The 21,856-nt window shown below is 47.9% G+C and overlaps 2 gene segments (V, D, J or C); both read left to right on the top strand.

Annotated features, from left to right (window-relative positions):
• Positions 1-984: 984 nt before the first annotated feature.
• LOC117020029 (immunoglobulin heavy variable 3-74-like) lies at positions 985-1,536 on the top strand (the record flags this gene model as incomplete). The annotated part of the segment is given in 2 exon segments: positions 985-1,096; positions 1,196-1,536. Coding segments are annotated over 2 exon segments (387 nt in total), but the record flags the coding sequence as incomplete, so codon positions are not given.
• Positions 1,537-7,732: 6,196 nt separating this feature from the next.
• On the top strand, positions 7,733-8,213 carry LOC117020031 (immunoglobulin heavy variable 1-46-like). The segment is given in 2 exon segments: positions 7,733-7,811; positions 7,894-8,213. Coding segments are annotated over 2 exon segments (366 nt in total).
• The last annotated feature ends 13,643 nt before the right edge of the window (positions 8,214-21,856 follow it).

Below are 21,856 nucleotides of genomic sequence, written 5' to 3'. Positions count from 1 at the left end.
CACTTGTCCACATGTCATCAAAACTGAGCAGTTCCAAATATACCCTCGTGGATTCACTAAGAGTTAAACGTCTTTGTTCCCCACTGTGAAGTCACAGCCCCACACTTCTGATAGGGTCCCTTGTCCCTGCCATGGTGGCTCTTTCCCTGCCTGCTAGTCTCCTGCACGAGAAGCCCACCTGAGCTGGGCATCACTACAAGTCCCTCAGGTGGGACACTGAGAGTGACCCAGAGAGAGGACAATGGGTGGGGCTGTTCCTACTCGTGCTCCTTGCTTCCAGGTCTAATAAAATGTCTATAGATTCAGGTAAGACCTGCATCCTCCCGATCTGTGCCATTTCCTGTGGTGAAATATGCATCATTAAAGCTACTACAAGCAAACAAATGAACAATTGGTAAGGAAACATTTACAGACAGACAATAACATGCAAAACGTAACCCTCATGAAAATACATCTGCATGAACCCTGATTCTGTACATTCTTAGGTAAATACTACAATGCAGAAAATCACACGTGTTTTTATTACAGGAAAGAGGTTCTGGAACCTCACCTTGCATATCCATCCCTGCCCTGGAGTGGGATGGGGGAGAAGTGGGGTCCATGGGGAGGGTACCGGGGCTCCCTCTCAGCTGATATGTGCCCATGGACATATCACACAGCTCCTCAGGCCGCCGTGTGCAGCTTCACCTCTGCAACATGCAGGTGGAATTGATACCTCGGTCACTTGCTCTGGGTGCTCACAGACAAATGAAATGAGGTCATGGGTGCTGAGCACTCACTCCAGCACCATCATGTGTAAAAAATCATGTTTTCTTGAACTCTCACGTGGCCACCAACCAACCAGGACACTCACGCCTGCATGAGGCCCTGCCCTTGTCTAGGTGTCCAAGCCCCGAGCTCCCTATATGGAAGGAGGACATGCAAATAGGGGCCCCTGTGCTGATGAAAACCAGCCCAGCCCTGACCCTGCAGCTGTGGGACAGGAGACCCAGCCCCGGGATCCCCAGGTGTCCCCATTCCGTGATCAGGACAGAGCACAGACGACACACCATGGAGTTTGGGCTCAGCTGGGTTTTCCTTGTGGCTGTTTTAAGAGGTAATTTATGGAGAACAGGAGACTCTGAATATGTGAGAGAATATGAGTGAAACAGTGGCTGTGTGACAGTTTCTGACCAGGATGTCTCTGTGTTTGCAGGTGTCCAGTGTGAGGTGCAGCTGGTGGAGTCTGGGGGAGGCTTGGTGCAGCCTGGGGGGTCTCTGCGCCTGTCCTGTGTAGCCTCTGGATTCACCTTCAGTAGCTACTGGATGCACTGGGTCCGCCAGGCTCCAGGGAAGGGGCTGCAATGGGTTGGTCAAATTAATACTGATGGAAGTAGCACATACTACGCCGACTCCGTGAAGGGCCGATTCACCATCTCCAGAGACAACAACAAGAACACGCTGTATCTGCAAATGACCAGCCTGAGAGCCGACGACACGGCCGTGTATTACTGTGCGAAGGACACAGTGAGGGGAAGTCAGTGTGAGCCCAGACACAAACCTCCCTGCAGGGGACAGGGGGGCTGGGCTGCAGGGGGCGGTGAGGACACCAGGGGGCGCTCAGGACACCAGGGGGCGCTCAGGACACCAGGGGGCGCTCAGGACACCAGGGGGCGCTCCAGACCCACAGAGAACAGGAGTTCTCCTGGGTGGGGAAGGGGCTCCTTGTTGGGAGCAGGGATTTCCTCTCAAAGCTCTCAGCTGCCCCCAGGGACAACACTTACTTATTCTTTGTGGCTCTGTTTTCTCATACTCTCACTGCAGACAAGTGAAGAAGGGACATTGTTTTCAGATGACATATGGCAGTGCTTTGGGACCACTCCTTCAACAAGTTCCTGTGTGTCCTTTATTTATTTCTTGAAAAAAACAACCATCCGGAAGCCTCTTCTAGAAAGGAGCAGATGAGCTCTTGACAACTTTAAGTAAAATGTCATGTTGAGCTCTTCAATACACAACAAAATGTGCCCCAGAGTGTGTCTGCTCACACAGGTCGTGATCAGGTTTCATGCTGTTCTCATGCTACTTGATCAGCACACACACACACACACACACACACACACACGGACTCACACACGTGCACTGACACTCACACATGCTCACAGACAGACACACTCAGACACACACACAGACACTCACACACAAGCACAGAAAACTCACACACTCAAACTCACACACACACAGGTTTTAGAAAAAGAAATACATTCAAACACAAGCCGTCAAACAAATGTGTTCTGAGGGCACATGATGTTGCACGTGGTTTCCTCTGAAATGTGTCCAGACACCTTCCACCTGTTCATGGACCATCAGCAATATTCTCGGGGCGCATGGTCCGTCCTCCTAATATTGTTACTACATGGGCTTTAGAGAGGACCTTTCACTAGAATTTGTTTTATTTTTACCCACTACAGTAACAACTATTATAAATAAAATATTTCTCCATATCTTCAGAAATGATTACCACATAAAGTTTGATAACATCCATCATCTCATATGGATATAAGAAAAGAGAAGAAAACAAAGAAAAGAACAAGGAGGGAAAGTGTGCTTTCCTTGTGCTGAGTACTTTGAGGGTCGACTCCCTCACCGACGTCCAACACAGCACACAGCAGTGTTCACTGCAGCCAGCGAGTTGTCCACTACATCCCGGCGCTCACTTCTCCTGTAACTGGAAGTTTGTACCTTTTCATCATCATCACGCACTTCTCCCACTGCCCAGCCCCCACCCACGGTCATGACACATAGGATCCCTTTTTGTAGGCTTTTTTTTTTTTTACATTCCACAGATACCTTAGATTATGCAGTATTTGCCTTTGTGTGACTTACTGAGTTTACCACAGTGTCCTCAAGATCCACTTATGATGTTGCAAATGGCAGAATTTCCTTCTTTTTATGGCTGAATAGTATTCCATTACACATACTTTATTCACTCACTTGTTGATGGACACTTAGGTTGTTTCCATGTCTCGGCTATGGTACATAATGCTTCAGTAAACATGGGAGCACAGATAACTCTGCGACATGGTGACTTTGTTTCATTTAGATAAATACGCAGCAGTGGGATTGCTGGATAGTTTTATTTTTAATATTTTGAGGAACCTGCATACTGTTTTCTGTAGTAACTGCACCCATTTATTTACCAACAATAGGACATAAGAATTCCCTTTCCTGCACATCTGTGCCACCATTTATTATCTCTTTTTTGTTGTTGATAGTACAGATTTTATACTTTTTTGTGATTATGCTATTTTGTTTTCTGGGTTTCACTTTTAGAGGTTCTTTTACAATCTAGACAGTATCACACTATCAGATATATAATTTGTAATTATTTTCTACCATTCAATAAGTTCCTTTTCATGATGTCCATTGTGTCTTTTTTACATTTTACCCCATTAATTAAATGGAGTTTCCCTTTGCAGAAGAGTTTAATGTGTGTGTGGATTTGCTTTACATTGTATATGAGTTTGCTGCATTCACTGGACACAGCTGTAATTTAATGCAGATCTGAGTGAACAGTTTGTGCTTGAGTCTGTCCCTATGTGTGTGAGTCCATTCGTGTGTGTGTGTGGGGGAGGGGGCGGGAAATTGCAGGGTAATAATATTTTCATTTGTATCTGTCACCAGTCCATCTTTTGATAACAAACAGTTTTATTTGAGAAACTGTCCTTGTTATGTGCAATTACCTCACTTCAAAGTAAGCAATTTATTCGAAGCAATTCCTTCTTCACCATAAATTCAGTGTGTAACCAAATGTAGGTCCATATACTCTTCCCAGGATACTGAAACGTGGATTGACCCGAGATATATGGGTCATTCTGTGAGAGGCAGTGACATGAGTCCAGGGCTTATCAGGTACGACCCTGACTGACACTGCAGCCCTTTGCAGGCTTCCTCCAGGCTCTTCCTGACGCTGAGCGCACTGTGCCTGTGCAGTATTCTAATCGCACTGTCACTCAGGCACGTTTCGTGCTCTTGGCCCCGAAACATAGAGCAATAGACCCCACACAAACCACACGTGTTTAATCACGACAGAACTGTGGGTTCAGAGCAACATTACAGGACAGGGAGTGACCACAGTTATGGAAAATCATGGAGCTCAGAACGGCCAGCACGGAGGAGCATACAGAGCACTGGATGCCCTAGAATGTCGGGGTCACGGGTGAGAAGAGGGGAGGCCGACGTGAGGTCACTGAGCCCACAGAGGTGACGGTGCCCCCTGACAAGGTCCACGTCGGGACCACCCTGTGGGATGCACACGCAGTGGGACCACGCCCATGAGCTGCACTTGTTCACACAGTAAGTGTGAGTGATGTGTCCACTGACCCTCCGTCTCCTAACCACAGGGAAGCTCGGACACGACAGGGGGCTCAGCCTCCTGCTCTGCCCAGGCTCACACCTCAGCCCTGGAGGCAGGAGGAGCACCGTCCGGCCAGTTCTCCACTCCCCCTCCTCTAGGACAGGACCCCTAGGGCGAGGGTCCCTGGAGGGGCGTCCACGCAGAGGACACTGTCTGTGGGAAGAGGGGTGTCCCAGCCCAGACTCCATCCACACACTGGGCACTTCTGAGGACTTGTCTCCTGACACCCAGTCCTGAGTCGGGTCCCCATGGAGAGCAGACGTGGAGCCCACACCCAGGGCTCGCTTCTCCTACAGGACAGACTCGCTCCCCTACTGCACAGACCTGAGTCCCCCATAGGGGTCAGCACCATGTGACACCATGCAAAACTCCCCCCCCCCCTCCGTGGATTGAAAAGCCGAGCCCAGGCCTGGGGCAGTGACTGTGCCCCACCATGGACACGCTCTGCTCCACTCTCTTGCTGCTGACCGTCCCTTCCTGTGAGTGCTCCGGTCAGGGCCTCAGGGATGGAGGGACTCCAGTTCTCGTCCAGAAGTAGCTTCACATTTCTCGTGCTTTCTCCACAGGGGTTCTGTCTCAGGTCACCCTGCAGGAGTCGGGTCCTGGGCTGGTGAGACCCACCCAGACCCTTACGCTGACCTGTTCCTTCTCGGGGTTCTCACTGAGCACTAGTGGTATGGGTGTGGGCTGGGTCCGTCAGCCCCCCAGGAAGGCTCTGGAGTGGCGCGCAGACATTTGGTGGGATGATGATAAGTATTACAGCCCATCTCTGAAGAGCCGGCTCTCGATCTCCAAGGACACTTCCAGAAACCAGGTGGTCCTAACAATGACCAGCATGGACCCTGCAGACACAGCCACATATTTCTGGGCACGGAGACTGCATGGGGGAAGGGAGAGTCACAGGGAAGTGAGCTGACCATGGGAGAGCCCTTGAGGAGGTCACAGCCAACCCAGGGGACCACCTCACAGGTGATTTATCCTAAGGATACATAATGTCACACACGCACGAGCAGCCTCACCTGAGTCAGCTGACAACGGTGCTGCCTCCCCTCCCGCAGACATGGGTTCTCCAAGGGACTCCCACTGCAGGTGCTGTGAGTGGGTGTGGGACAGAGCCCCAAAAAGCAGTTTCCAGGCTCTCGGCCTCACATAGAAAGGTGCTGGCTCAGGTAGTAAATGGCCATCGACTGTGATCAAATGGCCATCAGCTGTGGCTAGTTGGCCGTCAGCTGTAACCAGTGAGCTATTGGCCTCTAATATAACTGCCGTGGCTACGCTAGCAGAAAATGGGGGCTGGCCAGAAGATGGGGGCTGAGCTGCAAGCGGCACAGTGAGGGTTGAGAATTGTGTTGCTCCTGGTTCCTGTGTCTCCAACCCAGCTGCCAGTGAGAGTATAGAGATATGATTCCCCTACTTATGGCTCCTTGGGTGTTCCTTTTTGGCCTCACCATATCCTGCGTTCTTATGTGGGGAGCGGGAGCAGAGACCCTGCGTGACTCCCTGCACGACCAATGGTGCAGCGAGCAGGGTCTCCCGCAATAGTGTGATTGGGCCTCGTATCTGACAATCTGTGGGACAAAATTGGTCCATCTCATGGGTCCTCTGCACAGGGCCCAAGGGCTGTGAGAAAAGCCAGAGCCACGGTGTAGGTTCTTCCCAAGTCTGTGCATGTGTCACATTTCCTGGGGTTTTATTTACAAGACAAGTCACACACCCCAGGCCTAGATCAGAGTGGGGACGGCACATTGTCATGCAGGGTGTCCTGCGGAGTATCTGGTCCTGCTCGTTTGTCATACGGTGGGGCCTGCCAGGCCTCTGGTCCTGCTCCCCACAGAAGAACGTAGGATGTGCCTAGGCCAAAAAGGAACACCCACGGAGCCATAGGTAGGGGAGTCATACCACTATAGTCTCACTGGAGGCTGGATTCACACGACGTGCGACTTGCTGTCCACTTTCTGCCAACCGACCGACTCTCTCCTCGACTTCCCTCCCTAACGCAGCCGCGGCACTTATATTAGTGGCCAATGGCTCAAGGGCCACAGCTGATGGCCAACTAGCCACAGCTGACGGCCATCTACTACCCGAGCCAGAACCTTTCCCCGTGAGGCCGAGAGCCTGGAAACTGATCTCTGGGGCTCTGCCCCCACACCCACGTAGTAAGTACAGGGGACTAGGACACTTTGTGGTCCATTCCTCCTAAATTCATTCCCTCTGTGTGTGTCTATTTTATTGACGAGCAGAGGTGAGTGGGCTGTATGACAATCCAGGAATTTCCAGATGTCACCTTCAAGGAGAGGAATCTTAAGGAGATAAGAGCCTCCCTCCCGCCCCCCAAAGTTCCCGAGAGCTTCTGGACTCAGGACAGCGTCTGTGCATCTGGCAGCCGCAGGGAAGGGGCTCCTGGGTGTTTTAAAAAACACTTTCTTAACATCTCCCTGCAGAGTCATTGGGGTTCAGTAATATCGATTCATTATTTCATGCATGATGTTGAAAACTTAGAGTGTCCCCGAGGGAGCATTGTGAAGTCAGGTCACAGACATTTAACACTGGACGAGAGATGCTAGAGGTCACGCCCTGTGAGCCCAGAGTGGACTCTCCCCTGCAGGGTGCAGACTGGGCAGCAGGGGGCGCTCAGGACCCACCAGCAGGGGCTGCAGCCCCAGGAGCAGGTGTTGAGGGGAAAGGATGGGGCCTCCTCTGAGGGCCTGGGGCTACCGTCCTCTTTCCAGAAACCTCTAAACAAGATTTGGACAAAGACGCTGAAGTGTCTGTAAATATCCTGTTCTATCGGGAGAATTAACCAAAGACAATGAGCAGGAAAATCTAATTGAAATTGAAGTTTCTAAGAATACGGTATGTCGTAATAAAACCTAACAATTGGCACCCCAATGAGCTTTAGTTAAAAAAAAAAAAAAAAATCCTGGATGAAAAGGATGAATTTCCCAGTTTGAAATTTTCAGAATTTGAAGACAGACACTGACCATAGGATGAGACATTCAGATCAAAGCCCAGAACAGGCTCAGGTGGTCTCCGTGTGGTTCAAAGGTGGATTCTCAGTGAGGATCACGTCCTGGGGGAGGGGTTGTTCCTCAGTGGGAGGGGCTCTCTCTGCACAGATTCAGGGACCTGGCAGGGGACACATATCCTCCAACAGGGATTAGAACTTGGCCCCTCAGAGGCCCACTGATCATGGTCCCTGTGTCATCGATCTTCTCTCAGGTGGGCCCAGTCTTCAGCTATGAAACCCTCTGCTCATGAATATGCAAATGAGCTGAGGTGGGCGGGGTTAAATACGGACTTGTCTGGGCCCTGAGAGCATCGCCCCACAGCCACACACTCCCCTACAGACGTCCTGACAGCACAGCCCTCACCATGGACTGGAGATGGACAGTCCTCTTCCTGGTGGCAGTGGCAACAGGTAAGGGGCTCCCCAGTCCCTGGCTGGTGAGGGGACCTGGGCCAGTCACGGGGGATCCACCCAGTACTGTCTCCTCCCACAGGTGTCCACTCCGAGGTCCAGCTGGTGCAGCCTGGGGCTGAGGTGAGGAAGCCTGGGGCCTCCGTGAAGGTGTCCTGCAAGGCTTCCGGATACACCTTCACCAGCTCTTATATGCACTGGGTGCGACAGGCCCCAGGACAAGGGCTTGAGTGGATGGGACGGATCTACCCTGGCAGTGGTGGCACAAGCTACGCACAGAAGTTCCAGGGCAGAATCACCATCACCGCAGACACGTCCACCAGCACAGCCTACATGGAGCTGAGCAGTCTGAGACCTGAGGACACGGCCGTGTATTACTGTGCGAGGAACACAGTGAGATGACCCACATCCTGAGAGTGTCAGAAACCCTGAGGAGAGGGCAGCTGTGCGGGGCTGAGGAGACGACAGGGACAGCTGGGCACAGCCTTTCTTTGACTTACGGTTATAAATATAGAGAAGAAGGAACTGCTTTTGTTAATTATCCATGAAATATTTTCAGTTCTGTGCTGGCAAACCAATTCCCAGGAGGAGAAAAAATAACTAAACTTTCTGTAGTGTTTTCTAATTTTCACGGTATAAATGTGACCATGATGGCGATTTTCATCGTGACATCCCTGAACTGAAAACAAGTGTGTTTTCCTTGTGCTGAGTACTTTGAGGGTCGACTCCCTCACCGATGTCCAACACACCACACAGCAGTGTTCACTGCAGTCAGCGAGTTGTCCACTACATCCCGGCGCTCACTTCTCCTGTAACTGGAAGTTTGTACCTTTTCATCATCATGCACTTCTCCCACTGCCCAGCCCCCACCCACGGTCATGACACATACGATCCCTTTTTGTAGGCTTTTCTTTGGATTCCACACATAAGTTAGGTCATACAGTGTTTGCCTTTCTCTGTGTGACTTACTTCATTCAGCATTATGCCCTCAAGATCAATTTATGTTGCTGCAAACGGCAGCATTTCCTTCTTTTTATGGCTGAATACTATTCCATTACACATACTTTATTCACTCACTTGTTGATGGACACTTAGGTTGTTTCCATGTCTGGGCTATGGCACATAACGCTTCAGTAAACATGAGAGCACAGATAACTCTGCGACATGGTGACTTTGTTTCATTTAGATAAATACCCAGAGGTGGGATTGCTGGATAATACGATAGTTTTATTTTTAATATTTTCAGGAACCTGCATGCTGTTTTCTGCAGGAGCTGCACCTATTCATTTACCACAAATACTGCATAAGGGGTCCCCTTCCTGCATATCTATTATCTCTTTTTTGTTGTTTTTAATACAGACTTTTTCCCTTTTTGTGATTTTTCTCTTTTGTTTTCTTGTAGCGGACCAGCCGTTACGAGTCGAACAGTTCCTGACAAGGGGAGTGGGAATGAAAAAGAGACACACACAATTGATGATGCGGCCGGTCTTCAGTGATCCTGAAGCCCAGAGTTTACTTTCCTTTACCAATTTATACAACCTGTGTACGTGCAGCTTAACAATCACGAGTGTGCATTACCTCATTGAGAGTAAATTTTTAACTTCTACATAGAAACTACAAAATCACTGAAACTTCCCCAAAGTCATTTTCTCAATGACAAAGCCCACCAATTACCCTGATAATCATCAGTGATCTGTGTCCGGGAACCGGCCACTCCCACCTCATTCCTCAGCAGCTTGCAAGCACCCTTCAGGTGTAGGCAGAGACAATGCCTTAAGAGCTAAAACAAGTTAACCATAAACTGAGCCAGTCTGCAAGGCTACAGAATAACAAGAAATTATGGCTCCCCACATCTCCCCCTTTTTTATTTTATAGGAGCAAAACCCATCCGGCTAGGATGGCGAGGTGACAGCGCCTGACTTAGGTGTCTCGGGATGCCGACTTCAACTTACCCGTCCTTGGAACTTATATTTTATAATACAAGCCCTGTCTTAGGTGTTGAAGCGGTGCCTAAGTACAACCCGTCTTTGACTATCCTGTCCCTCTGAATGCTCGGGGAGGAAGGCTCAGGGCTTTGTCTTAAGTTCAAGCTGATGGATGTCAGCTCGCAAGTCTAACATCCTGCTGATGAAACATTTGATGAAAATGGGGAGAAGGCACAGAACCAAACAGACACAGATGCCCAATGTAAGAAAAATCATAACAGAATGGGTAATATGAGGCATAGATGGCATAGCATTCCTAAGAACATCAATAAACTCAGAAGCAGCCTGGGCTGCATCAAATTTCAAGGGTTCAGCTTCCCTCATATTTTGAATTTCATCATGAAGCCGAAACATATCTAAAGACACATTAGCATCATGCCAAATTCCTTGAAGATGTAAACGAACCCGATTCTAATCATATTGACTATTATTATACCTTTTAGAAGTAACACATATCCAATGATATTCTGAATGACATTCTAAATAAGATTTAACTTTTATACTTTGGATTACATCTCCCATATACTGAACTCCTACAAAATGTACATTAATATTTCCAATCAAAAGTGTATAAGGGGAAGGAACACAAGCAGATACATTAACAGATTTCTTAGACCAGTCTCTAGTCCCATCTTGTAAATCAGTCACCTGACTGCAGGGAGTGCCTGATTTACAAAACTTTTCAAATGTTGTTTTATGTGTCCATCAGAAGGCAATCCTAGGGCGTGAGTATCATTGACATAAACTGGAATCTCAGGACCTTCCCATACAGCAGGGTGGAGGATTGGTGGATCAGGAACATAGGCCCAATACGTCTGGTCTTCTTCTGCATTGCTGAGGGTCATCAATGTCATCAGCAGGTAGAGGGTCCACATGTCGCACCAATCGTTCTGGCAGCCACCGAGGGCCTTCTGCATCCTGTGGAAAAACGCAAACATGCCCTCGGCCCCATATGAGGACTGGGTCTGGGCCTTGCCATGATCCAGTAAGTGGATCCTTCCATCTGACCAAAGCCTGAGGGCCGGCAGAAGGATGCCAGAAACGTTCAGCTGCACTCTTACCATAGGCATCCAAAGTCAAAAAATTTTGAATAAAAAGAGAATGAGACAAGTAATTATGGGGCGTTAGGGGATATAACTCCCCCTTTTTTATTTTTTGTAAAATGACTTTTAATGTGCCATGAGTACGTTCAACAATCCCTTGCCCCTGGGGATTGTAAGGAATGCCAGTAACATGATTAATTAAAAATTGTTGACAAAATAAAGCAAATTTTTTACTGGTGTAGCCGGAGCCATTATCTGTTTTAAGTTTTTTAGGAGTAGCAGAAGGGTGTGGTAACCCTGGCTGGAGGGCACCCATAACTTCCATAGTTTCATTTACTTTTCTCAAGTCCTGTAACAATCTCCATTTTCCTGATTTCTTCTTGATTACAAAAATAGGCGAATTCCAGGGTGAATTAGATTCAATCACATGGCCTTTTTCAAGCTGCTCCTGTACAAGCGCTTGAGCGGCTAATATTTTTTCTTGAGTTAGGGGCCATTGATCTATCCACACAGGCGTATCAGATTTCCAAGTTATTGTCTCTGCAGTTTTTTGGTGGAGTACAGGTAAATCTATGACCCCTGGGGAAAATATCCTAAACCTGTTCTTTGTAAGTTAGGATTGGGTGAAATGGGTTCCTGTCGTCCCTGTCCTTCAATTCCTAAGCCCTGTCCTGGGAGGAGCCCTTGATCAAACATTTGCTGAGTTACTTGAAGGCTTGGGCTAAAGAGATAAACTCCCATATCACTCATAATATCTTGTCCCCAGAGATTGACTGGGAGGCCAGGGATAATATACGGTTGGAAAGTTCCCTGATGACCTTCCTCATCCTGCCAAGATAAAAGATTACTACTTTGTTGAGGAGAATGAGATTGGCCTATGCCTTGTAGATCTGTATTAGTAAGATGCGTCGGCCAGTTAGAAGGCCAATGTTCAGCAGATATGCAGGACACATCAGCTCCAGTATCTAAAATTCCTTGAAAACTTTTTCCATTTATTTTAAGTAGCAGCACTGGCCGATCTCTCTTTATTTCCTGAATCCAATAAGCATCTGAGGAGCCAAATCCTCGATCTCCTCGTTTCTGATCTTGTCTATTCTTCCCCACCTTAATGCGAGGCAAAATAATTAACTGAGCAATTCGGGTACCAGCAGATATAGCAAAAACGTTCAATGGTGAGTGTGTCATAATTTTAATTTCACCAGTAAAATCCTCATCAATAACTCCTGGGGAAACATGAATTCCTTTCATGGTTGTACTACTTCTCCCTAACAATAAACCTACAGTTTTTGGGGGTAGGGGCCCAAAAACACCTGTGGGCAATGCTTGCATTTCCATTTTAGGAGTTAATACGATGTCGGTGGTGGAACACAGGTCCAATCCTGCGCTGCCTGCGGTGGCCCTGAATAAATCTGTGATATGTTTTCTTTCAGGGACCCGTTCCCTTTTTGCCCCGGCATCTGCTCCGGAATTTGCAGTGCCCCATAACATTGTTGATTCGGGGCCTGGGGCTGGCCCCTCACCCAGTTTCCCTGGATCGGCTTTCCATCTTTATCTGTCTTAGACTTGCATTCATTAGCCCAATGCTTTCCTCTCCTACACTTAGGGCATATATCTGGCGGCTTTTTTGTGGGAGCCGCTGAATTCTCGGGCTCGGCTTTGCGAGGGCATTGAGCCGCTCGATGTCCCAATTTTCCACAAGTAAAACAAGCCCCAGAACGACTCCCTGCATGGAGTCTTGCCTGTTGATACATTACTTCTTTTATAGATTTCCCTTGTAAAGCTGCAGCTAATGCTATGCCTTAAGAATAAGAAGGACCCACATCGGCACATAGGCGAATAAAATCAGACAAAGTTCCCTTTTTTCTAAATGGTCTGATAACTGCTTGACAAGCAGAATTAGCATTCTCATAAGCAAGCTGTTTAATAAAAGCCTGAGTGGCCACCGTTGAACCAAAAGTTCGCCCCGCAGCCGTACTGAGGCGAGACACAAATTCCTGAAATGGTTCATCTGCCCCCTGCCTTATGTGAGTAACCTGTTCTTCCTTACGGGAGGAATCAGGCAACATTCGCCAAGCATCTTTAGCTGCTGTGGCAGTTTGGCCATAAGCGCCTGGCGCAAATCCCATTTGATTTCTTAGGTCAGCATACATGCCTTCTCCTGCTAGCATATCAAAAGTAATAGGGATCTGTCTTAAGGCATTCTCATTGGCCTTCTTTTTACAATTTTCATAAAATTCTGATTTCCATAAAAGATAATCACCTCCGGAAAGGCAGGCATGAGCGATGTGTTTCCAATCTTCCGGGGGAGTAGCCTCGCCCGTCAATGCATCTATAATGGCCAGAGTAAAAGGAGCTATAGGGCCATACTGAGCACAGGCCTCTTTTAATTCCTTTACTTGTTTCCACTGAAAAGGTCTCCATTCCCTAACTTGATTTCCTGCCTGATCCGTTCTCTCAAAGAGAGGATAAACGCCAAAACGTCCTGTAGATTCTCCTTGCTTGTGAGCTTCCTCACAAGCTAGCTGAAGCGGAGAACGTACAAGGGAATCTGACCCTGGCTTAACGTATCCTGGCGGAGGCTTTAGTTAAGCATATCCCAGACCGGCGGCTGCGGTGGTGGCAGCGGAGGGTCCCACATACGAGGTCCCTCTGGAGGTGGTACAGTGGGGTTAATTACAGGGGATTCACCACCCCCTGGATTTCCTGGATCTCTATAAGGTATCTGGGGAGGCCTGGGACAATCCTCCTCTCTATAAGGAATCTGGGGAGGCCTGGGACAATTTTCCCCTTCCCTAGTAATCTTGAGTTCTACTAATTGTCCTTGAAGCATCTTTATTTGTTCTGTAAGCGTAAAGATAGGATCTACAAACCGCCTGCTTTCTTGAGCTGCAGCCATTACGGAATATTTCTCCCTGTCATATTTAGCTGCAGCTTCTTCTAAATCTTTCTGATCTTGAGGGCCTAAATTTTTCCATTGATCATCTGGAGGTCTCTGGCTAGCAGGTTTTTTATTATGCATAGGAGCTTCCTCGGCACAGTCAACCCCCTCCCTTTCTCCTAGCTCTTTATTATGCTTAGCAAGTCCCTCTGCATACCTGACTTCCTCCCCATCCTCCTTCTCCTCCGGAGAGGAGGCAGATGGAAGAATTTTTTCATTTCCAGCCTGTTTTACTTTTTCTAGTCTACAACTCTCACTTTTAAGATTTAAACAGTCTCTTATCAAAGTCCATAACCCGAATGTTTTTATAGGGACCCGCTGAGGTCCTTGGGCAATATAATAGTCCTGTAATTGTTCTCCAACCTTTTTCCCAGTTTCCAAGCTGACGGTACCTTTATTTGGAAACTTAGGGCAAACTTCCTTTACAACTTCTAAAAATTTATCTAATTGCTCTTTGCTCACCCTGCTGCCACGGGCGGCAAGTAATCTCTTAAGTCCTTTAACATACAGGTCCTTGCTGCTAGCGTGACCCATTTCTTTGTTCCCTAACTCGGCCCTTCTTTCACACAATATTCACTCAGATGCCCGTCTGGCCGTGCCCCTCTCGGGACCAAATCTGTCTTAACAAAGGCGTTTCGGTATAAACCCCCGAACTGGTGGGACGGAGCCCCAATCGCCGTTATGCCATATGACAGAACCGGAACCTCAGATTAGGGCCCAAACAAGCTCCGTAACACGAAGTCGTGGAGCTACCATTCACTCACACACACATTCGACCGAGGGGACTGTGCCTCACTCACCGCGCATCCATGAACTAAGCCCCACAATCTGAGCCGGATCCTAACCACGCGGTGTTCCTCACCGTTACCCCTATATTCAGGTCCCTGTTCGGGCGCCAAAATGCAGCGGACCAGCCGTTACGAGTCGAACAGTTCCTGACAAGGGGAGTGGGAATGAAAAAGAGACACTCACACAATTGATGATGCGGCCGGTCTTCAGTGATCCTGAAGCCCAGAGTTTACTTTCCTTTACCAATTTATACCACCTGTGTACGTGCAGCTTAACAATCACGAGTGTGCATTACCTCATTGAGAGTAAATTTTTAACTTCTACATAGAAACTACAAAATCACTGAAACTTCCCCAAAGTCATTTTCTCAATGACAAAGCCCACCAATTACCCTGATAATCATCAGTCCTCAGTGTCCGGGAACCGGCCACTCCCACCTCATTCCTCAGCAGCTTGCAAGCACCCTTCAGGTGTAGGCAGAGACAATGCCTTAAGAGCTAAAACAAGTTAACCATAAACTGAGCCAGTCTGCAAGGCTACAGAATAACAAGAAATTATGGCTCCCCACATTTTCTGGGGTACAGTTTTAGATGTTCTTTTACAATCTAGATATTATCACACTATCAGATATATAATTTGCAATTATTTTCTACCATGCAATAAGTTCCTTTTCATGATGTCCATTGTGCCTTTCTAATGCACATACAATTTTTAGTTTCATCTATCCTGATTTGTCTATGGTTGTGCTTGTGTCTTTTGTTTTCCTATCATATTGAATAAACTATTGCCAAATCCATTGTTACGAAGCTTTCCTTTGTGTTTTCTCTAGGGTTTTTATGCTTTTACGTCTTATATTCGGGTCCTTCAACCATTTTGAGTTAACTTTTCTATATAGTATATGATAAGGTTTAGTTATATTCTTTCGCAGGAGGATATCCACTGATCCCAGCACCATTTCTGGATGACACTGCTCTTTTTCCATCAGGTGATCAAACGATGCAGGAAAATAAAATGACAAAATTCAACATGGCTTCTGATTTGAAAAAATCATGCAACACACTGGGAATAGAAGGAACTGTTGCATATAATACAGGCCCTGTATGAAGTGCACACATAACTTCATGCTCCACAGTGAAAGAATAAAACCTTTCCCTCGAGGACGAGGAGTAAGACAAAGGTGCCACACTCTCCACTCCCATCCATCACAGGGGTGCAGGTCAGACCCAAAGACATTTCACCAAAAAATTAAATGAAGTCTCCAAATTGGAAAGGAAGACCTACAATTAGCATTGTGACACAGGACATGATGTCATATGTGGAATACATTTTACCCATTAATTAAATGGAGTTTCCTTTAGCAGAAGAGTTTAATGTGTGTGTGGATTTGCTTTACATTGTATATGAGTTTGCTGCATTCACTGGACACAGCAGTAATTTAATGCAGATCTGAGTGAACAGTTTGTGCTTGGGTCTGTCCCTGTGTGTGTGAGTCCATTCGTGTGTGTGTGTGTGTGTGTGTGTGCCTGTGTGTGGGAGAGGCCAAATTTCAAGGTAATAATAGTTTCATTTGTATCTGTCACCAATCTATCTTTTGATACGGGAAAAAACAGCGCAAGGAGCAGCTGCTGGGAATGCAGAAAGGCACCTCCTGCATCGTGTGTGTTCATGCACTTCATCACCTTACCTACTTTAACATGTTTCCACATCTTTACACACCTTTCCTGCTGGGGAGAGACAGCCCCTCGTGGGCACCCAGTCCTCAGAGGCAGCACAGGCCCAGGCTGGAGCAGGCCTTTCACACACAAACTCACCCACCCAGAGCACCGCCTCTCTCTGGCCCGCACACCAGGACACACTTCTCTGCCTTCATCATCCCAGGCCCAGGCGCCCGGCACAGGGACACGCCCCTCATGTCTGAGCCCACTGACATTACTCAACCTGGTCCATCCAAAGCTGATCACCTGCCTGCCCCTCCTTTCCCAGGGAAAGGCCAGTGAGTCCAGGTCCTCAGCTGCCCCTCGCTCCCTGTCTCCTGCCTGCTGACCACCCTGGTCCTTCCATGTGGTCTCACGTGGTCCCGAGCTTCCTGTTTGTAGGACCTGTGAGCGTGATAAACTCTGTTTTCCCCTGATCCCCTCCTGTGTGTCCTCTGGTGGCCGTGCCTGACTGACATCTCATGGAAGAATGCAGACAATTGGTACTAAAGCAGGAAGCTCTAGTATTGAGAGGGGGTCTTAGAGATGCCCCGCAACTACTTGTCACGATTGCCTGTCTCAGTTGGACTCTGACATCTGGGAAAACTCAGTGTCACCTGGGGTTTCCTGAGCGTGTCTCTGTGCTACTTTCTGTGGCCTCATTTGGAATCAGTAAGCACCTCCTGTCCTAAACTGTGGGCAGAGGTTTATGTCTCTCTCAGGGGTGGGGTGTGGTGTGGTCTGAGCAACTGTCCAGCAGCCTCTGGAGCTAAGCTCTGACTCTGGGAACCTCCCTGAGCAGAGAAGAGAGAGAACAGGCTCAGCCCTGTCCTGGGACGGCTTCATTGACCTCTAACCTATGTTACAAAGGGCCAGCGGTCAGCACACCCCAGCCCTGGGCATCAGAATAGACAGTGGGGAACGAGGAAGCTGCAGGCCATGAGCACATGTCCCTGAGTCATCAGTGACCCCACAGCCGACACCCCCTGTCCCTGACGTCCATCAGAAAGGGATGGGGGACCCCAGTCCTCAGACCAGGATGTGGGCTTCTTGGGACCTACAGATGATGGACATGGAGACAAAGATCTGTCTGCAGCCCTTCTCAGGATGCTCCAGAATCCAAACCTGCCCAGTGTTCTCTTGTTTTAGTGACTACTGAAGAGTTTCTGAAAGTGGGAAGAGACTTGTGAAGTGGCTGCAATAATCAAGACTGTGTGTCATTGGTGGAGGGAGAGACACACGTCAATGGAGCAGAATGGGTGGGACCCTGGATAAGCCAAGGGTTTCCTGATGTGACACAGACAGTACAGCCCTTAGAAAAGCAACAGGAAACAGGACATTGGGAAGGACTGGCTTTAATTGTGGGATTATATTGATACCAAAGTTGACTAAAGTATTATAAATCGATTATGTCTATAAATGTTTGCTCACTGCGTATATTTAGTCTGTTCACTGTCAGCATGTGTCTGCGCAGAATGTTAATCACTTTAACAATTATTACAAATATCCTAAAGTTTTAAAAACTGATGATCTACTCAACTAGCCCAGCATTTAGTTTTATATTCAGAGAAGTAGGGCTTGTCTTTGACCTTTTCCAATTTATCTTATAGACCATGGGCTCTTTCATCCCAGACTCGGAGGCTGTATGAATTCAAGAGAGAGACCCTACTGGGCCCATCAGGACCAGGGGAGCCTGACTCAGTCCCTCCCCTCTTATAGGAACAGGCTGCCCCACATGCAAATTTCTCCCCAGGCTCCAGGGTAAAACCCTCCTTGGGCTGTGAGCTCCCAGCTCTCTCCTCACACAGGGCTGAGGTCTCTGGGGAAGGCAGAGCTGTGGTCTAGAAGAAGATGGCACTGCTGGGTCTTCTCCTGTGCCTGGTGACAGCCCCCCAAGATGAGGGTCCCAGGTGTCAGACTCGGGTCTGTGGGATGGATGTGACTGCACGTGAGTGACAGACTGATTCTCCTTGTCCCCAGGTGTCCTGTCCCAGGTGCAGCTGCAGGAGTCGGGCCCAGGACTGGTGAAGCCCTCGCAGACCCTGTCCCTCACCTGCGCTGTCTCTGGATTCTCCATCACAACCAGTGGTTACTGCTGGCACTGGATCCGACAGCCCCTGGGGAAGGGACTGGACTGGATTGCGATCATATGTTATGATGGGAGCACAGCATACAATCCGGCCCTGAAGAGCCGCTCCTCCATCTCCAGAGACACATCCAAGAACCAGTTCTCCCTGCAGCTGAAATCTGTGACCACCGAGGACACTGCCGTGTATTACTGTGCGAGGGACACAGTGAGGGGAAGTCAGTGTGAGCCCAGACACAAACCTCCCTATAGGGGACAGAGGCGCTGGGCTGCAGGGGTTCTCAGGACACCAGGGGGCGCTCAGGGTCCATGGCTGTGCTCGGACCTCCTGGGGCACTTGTGACAGTTGAGCTGAGGAAGGAACCTGAGGGCAGGTGGTACAGGGAGGAAGGGGAAAGCCGAGGGAGTGTCCTGTCACCATGTAGACTCAGTTCTATTTAAAAATATCTACTGCTAGTCACTCCAGTGCGTCTAATCGAAACAATGACATGGTGTATTAACACTTCAAACACAATACACATTTACACATGGCATACATGTTTTTTTGCTGCATCTCTTACATTGGGTCTGTATTGTGGGCAGGAGTCGCATACAGCTGACACTACAGGAAAGTCTCAGAATGTACGGCCCTGTCTTGGTTGTCTTAGGAATCCTCAGGTAAAATAATAATAATAAAATAGAAAACTCCAGGTTTACTTGTTTAACATTAGGTAGGGTGAACTCGGTATAACAAATTAATCTGAATTGGACATTAGAACTCCCATATTGTTTTCCCAAAGAACCTGAGAACACATACATCCTTCTTTCCCCGGCAGTTTTCACCCGGCAGTTTTCAGGAATGCAGGTCCCCAGGCTTCGTCCCTAACTCTATGTTAAGCCCAGTGTCCTCAGGAGGAAAGAGAATGAGGAGAGGAAAGCCTGAGCATCTGTGGGTGAAGCAGCTGGGGCTTCACTGGATCTTCTCCAACTTCTGTGGCCATCGAAGTCCAGGTCCCTGGGCTTCCTGAGAGACACGTAATAGATGAGTATTTTCTGGAATGCTATTATTGTCACACACACTCAAATATACACACACTCACACATACGAGCACACACAGTTCTTAGTGCATCTGTTAGTAGAAAATATATTCTTATAAAATGGAAAATGCAGATTCAAAATGTTTCATTTCCTTTTTCCAAAGAGAATTCCTCATGTTATTCAATACCTCTGTTTAAACTACACTTTTACTTTTTATTTATCTATCACTTTCATGTATATTCTTTTTCCGTGTAATTTGCAAATATTTCCATCAATTAAAAATGTCAAGTTCTCTCACTTAGCTTGGACTGCCAGAAAAAAAGCTCACAGGCCATGTGGCTTAAACAAGTTACTGATTTTCATTGCTGTGGAGGCTGGAAAGTTCAACATCAAGATGCCGGCTGATTTAGGTCCTGGCGAAAGGTCTGACCTGGCTCGCTGTTGACCACGCTCTTACTGAGTCCTTACGTGCCTTAAATGGTGGCAATGGAAGAGATCTCTGTCTTCTTGTACAACACTCCTATCCTATTGGGGTTGGACCAGCACATTCTGACTTCAGGTAACCTTACTCGTCTCCTCAAACCCTATTTCACACACCACCATTCAGCACTGGGACACCAACATACGATTTGGGAGGCACCCGGTTCAATCCACAACATCCCACCTAGGGTCCCCTCCTCACAGGCAACGACATGAGCTGTACACAAACAGACCCACGTTATGACATATTTTAGCATCGACTCTAAACCCTAAGGTTTAAAGCGTGACCTAAATATAGTCCCATCAGACCCTGGAGAACTTGAGCTGTGATTCATCCTGAGGCAAAATTCCTCGAGCTGTGAACCTAGGAATCCAGACAAGTTACATGCTTCCAAAATGTGATGGTGGGTCAGGCAGAGGGGAGACGTTCCCATTCTGAAAGGGTAATTAGGAAAGAAGGACGGAGTGATGGCCCCAACCTGGTCCAAAACCTGACAGGAAAATCCCATGGAACATGAAGTTTGAAGAAGAGTCCTCCTTGCCCGGATGCCCCTTATTCTGCACCCAATGGGGTGGTGGTCCCACCTCCCAACCCCACTGAGGTGCTGCCTCACTGTCTGGACCCACCAGAACTGTCTCACCACGGCTGTGCTGGCAGGGGTCACACATCTGAAGCGCTGACAGGACGGGGGTCCCACCCAAAGGCTTTGGTTGTTGTTTGTGTTGCCTGTTGAAACAGAGGAGATGGTTTAAGTTTTTGAAACCAAGAAGTCAGCCCTGATAACCTCTAAATTTCATTCAAGGTCATTCTTTTCTTTTCTTCAATGATATTGCATTTTCACAGCCAATTTGAGTTATGATCCTGTTGTATAAAATCCAAATAAACCTTCTTTCGTTCTGCCCCCCTTCTCATCCCCGATTATTATTAAGTGACAGTGTGTCTGCTGGTATAACCCCATCTCTACTCCCGGTTCATGTTGAGACAGCTGATGAAATCCATGAGACACGCCCTTGGTTTTTTTTTTCAATCAGATTGTTTTCAGCAACACCTCTCATGCCCTCTTCACCATAAGCTTTCTGGATTTTGGCAATATGGATAGGCTGACAGTGTTTCTAATCTCCAAATTCTGATCAGCATTTGAGTATTACTGCCATCATCGAGTCATCTGCCTCCCTCACATTTTAGGAGAAGCAGCCAGGAGGAGCCAAGCCCCTCCTACACTTGGCTTAGAAATCTCCTCAGCTGAACATCCAGTTCCATTGCTCACAAGGTCTACCTTCCACATGACACAGGAAACCAGTTCAGCCAAGCTCTTCGACACTTTATAACAAGGATCACCGTTCCTCAGGGACCCATAACGTGCTCCTCATTTCCATCTGAGCCTCAGCAGAGTGGCTTCTTAGGTCCACGTTTCAACCACCACTGTGTTCACGATGATCTATGTATTGTCTTAGAATATGGAGCCTGCTTGACAGCTCTCCAGTCTTCTTTCTGAGCTCTCAGCACAGTGACCTTTCACATCCCTTCACAGCAATCTTGGAATTTTCACATGTGCATTTGAAAAATCTTCTACCTTCTACTCATCACCCACTTCCAAAGTCACTAACACCATCTTAAGTATTTGTTCAGCAGCACCCCACTCTCAGGACCAAAACTCCATCCCGTCTGCTCAAACTTCCATCACAAAACCAATGACCAGGTGGCTGAAACTACAGAAATTTATTTTCTCACATTCGGGGGCTGGGAAGTCCAAGGTCTAGTTGCCAGATGAATCGATTACCAGTGGGAACTTGTCCAAATGGCCAGAGAGCTGACTGCTCACTGTAATCTCATGTGGTGGTGACTGAGACAGACATTTCACTTTCCCTCTTGTAAGGCCACCAATTCTAGCAGATGAGGCCCCAAACCTTATGACCTCACTTAACCATCAGTACTTCCTACAAGCCCTTCTCCCAGTACAGGCCACTGGGTCTTAGGGCTTCAATATGTGACTGGTGGGGGAGAGAATTCA

The sequence above is a fragment of the Rhinolophus ferrumequinum genome, unplaced genomic scaffold (assembly GCF_004115265.2).
Source record: "Rhinolophus ferrumequinum isolate MPI-CBG mRhiFer1 unplaced genomic scaffold, mRhiFer1_v1.p scaffold_56_arrow_ctg1, whole genome shotgun sequence".
Classification (NCBI taxonomy): Eukaryota; Metazoa; Chordata; class Mammalia; order Chiroptera; family Rhinolophidae; genus Rhinolophus; species Rhinolophus ferrumequinum.
Note: the sequence above shows the minus strand (reverse complement) of the source record. Positions and strands in the feature narration are given on the sequence as shown.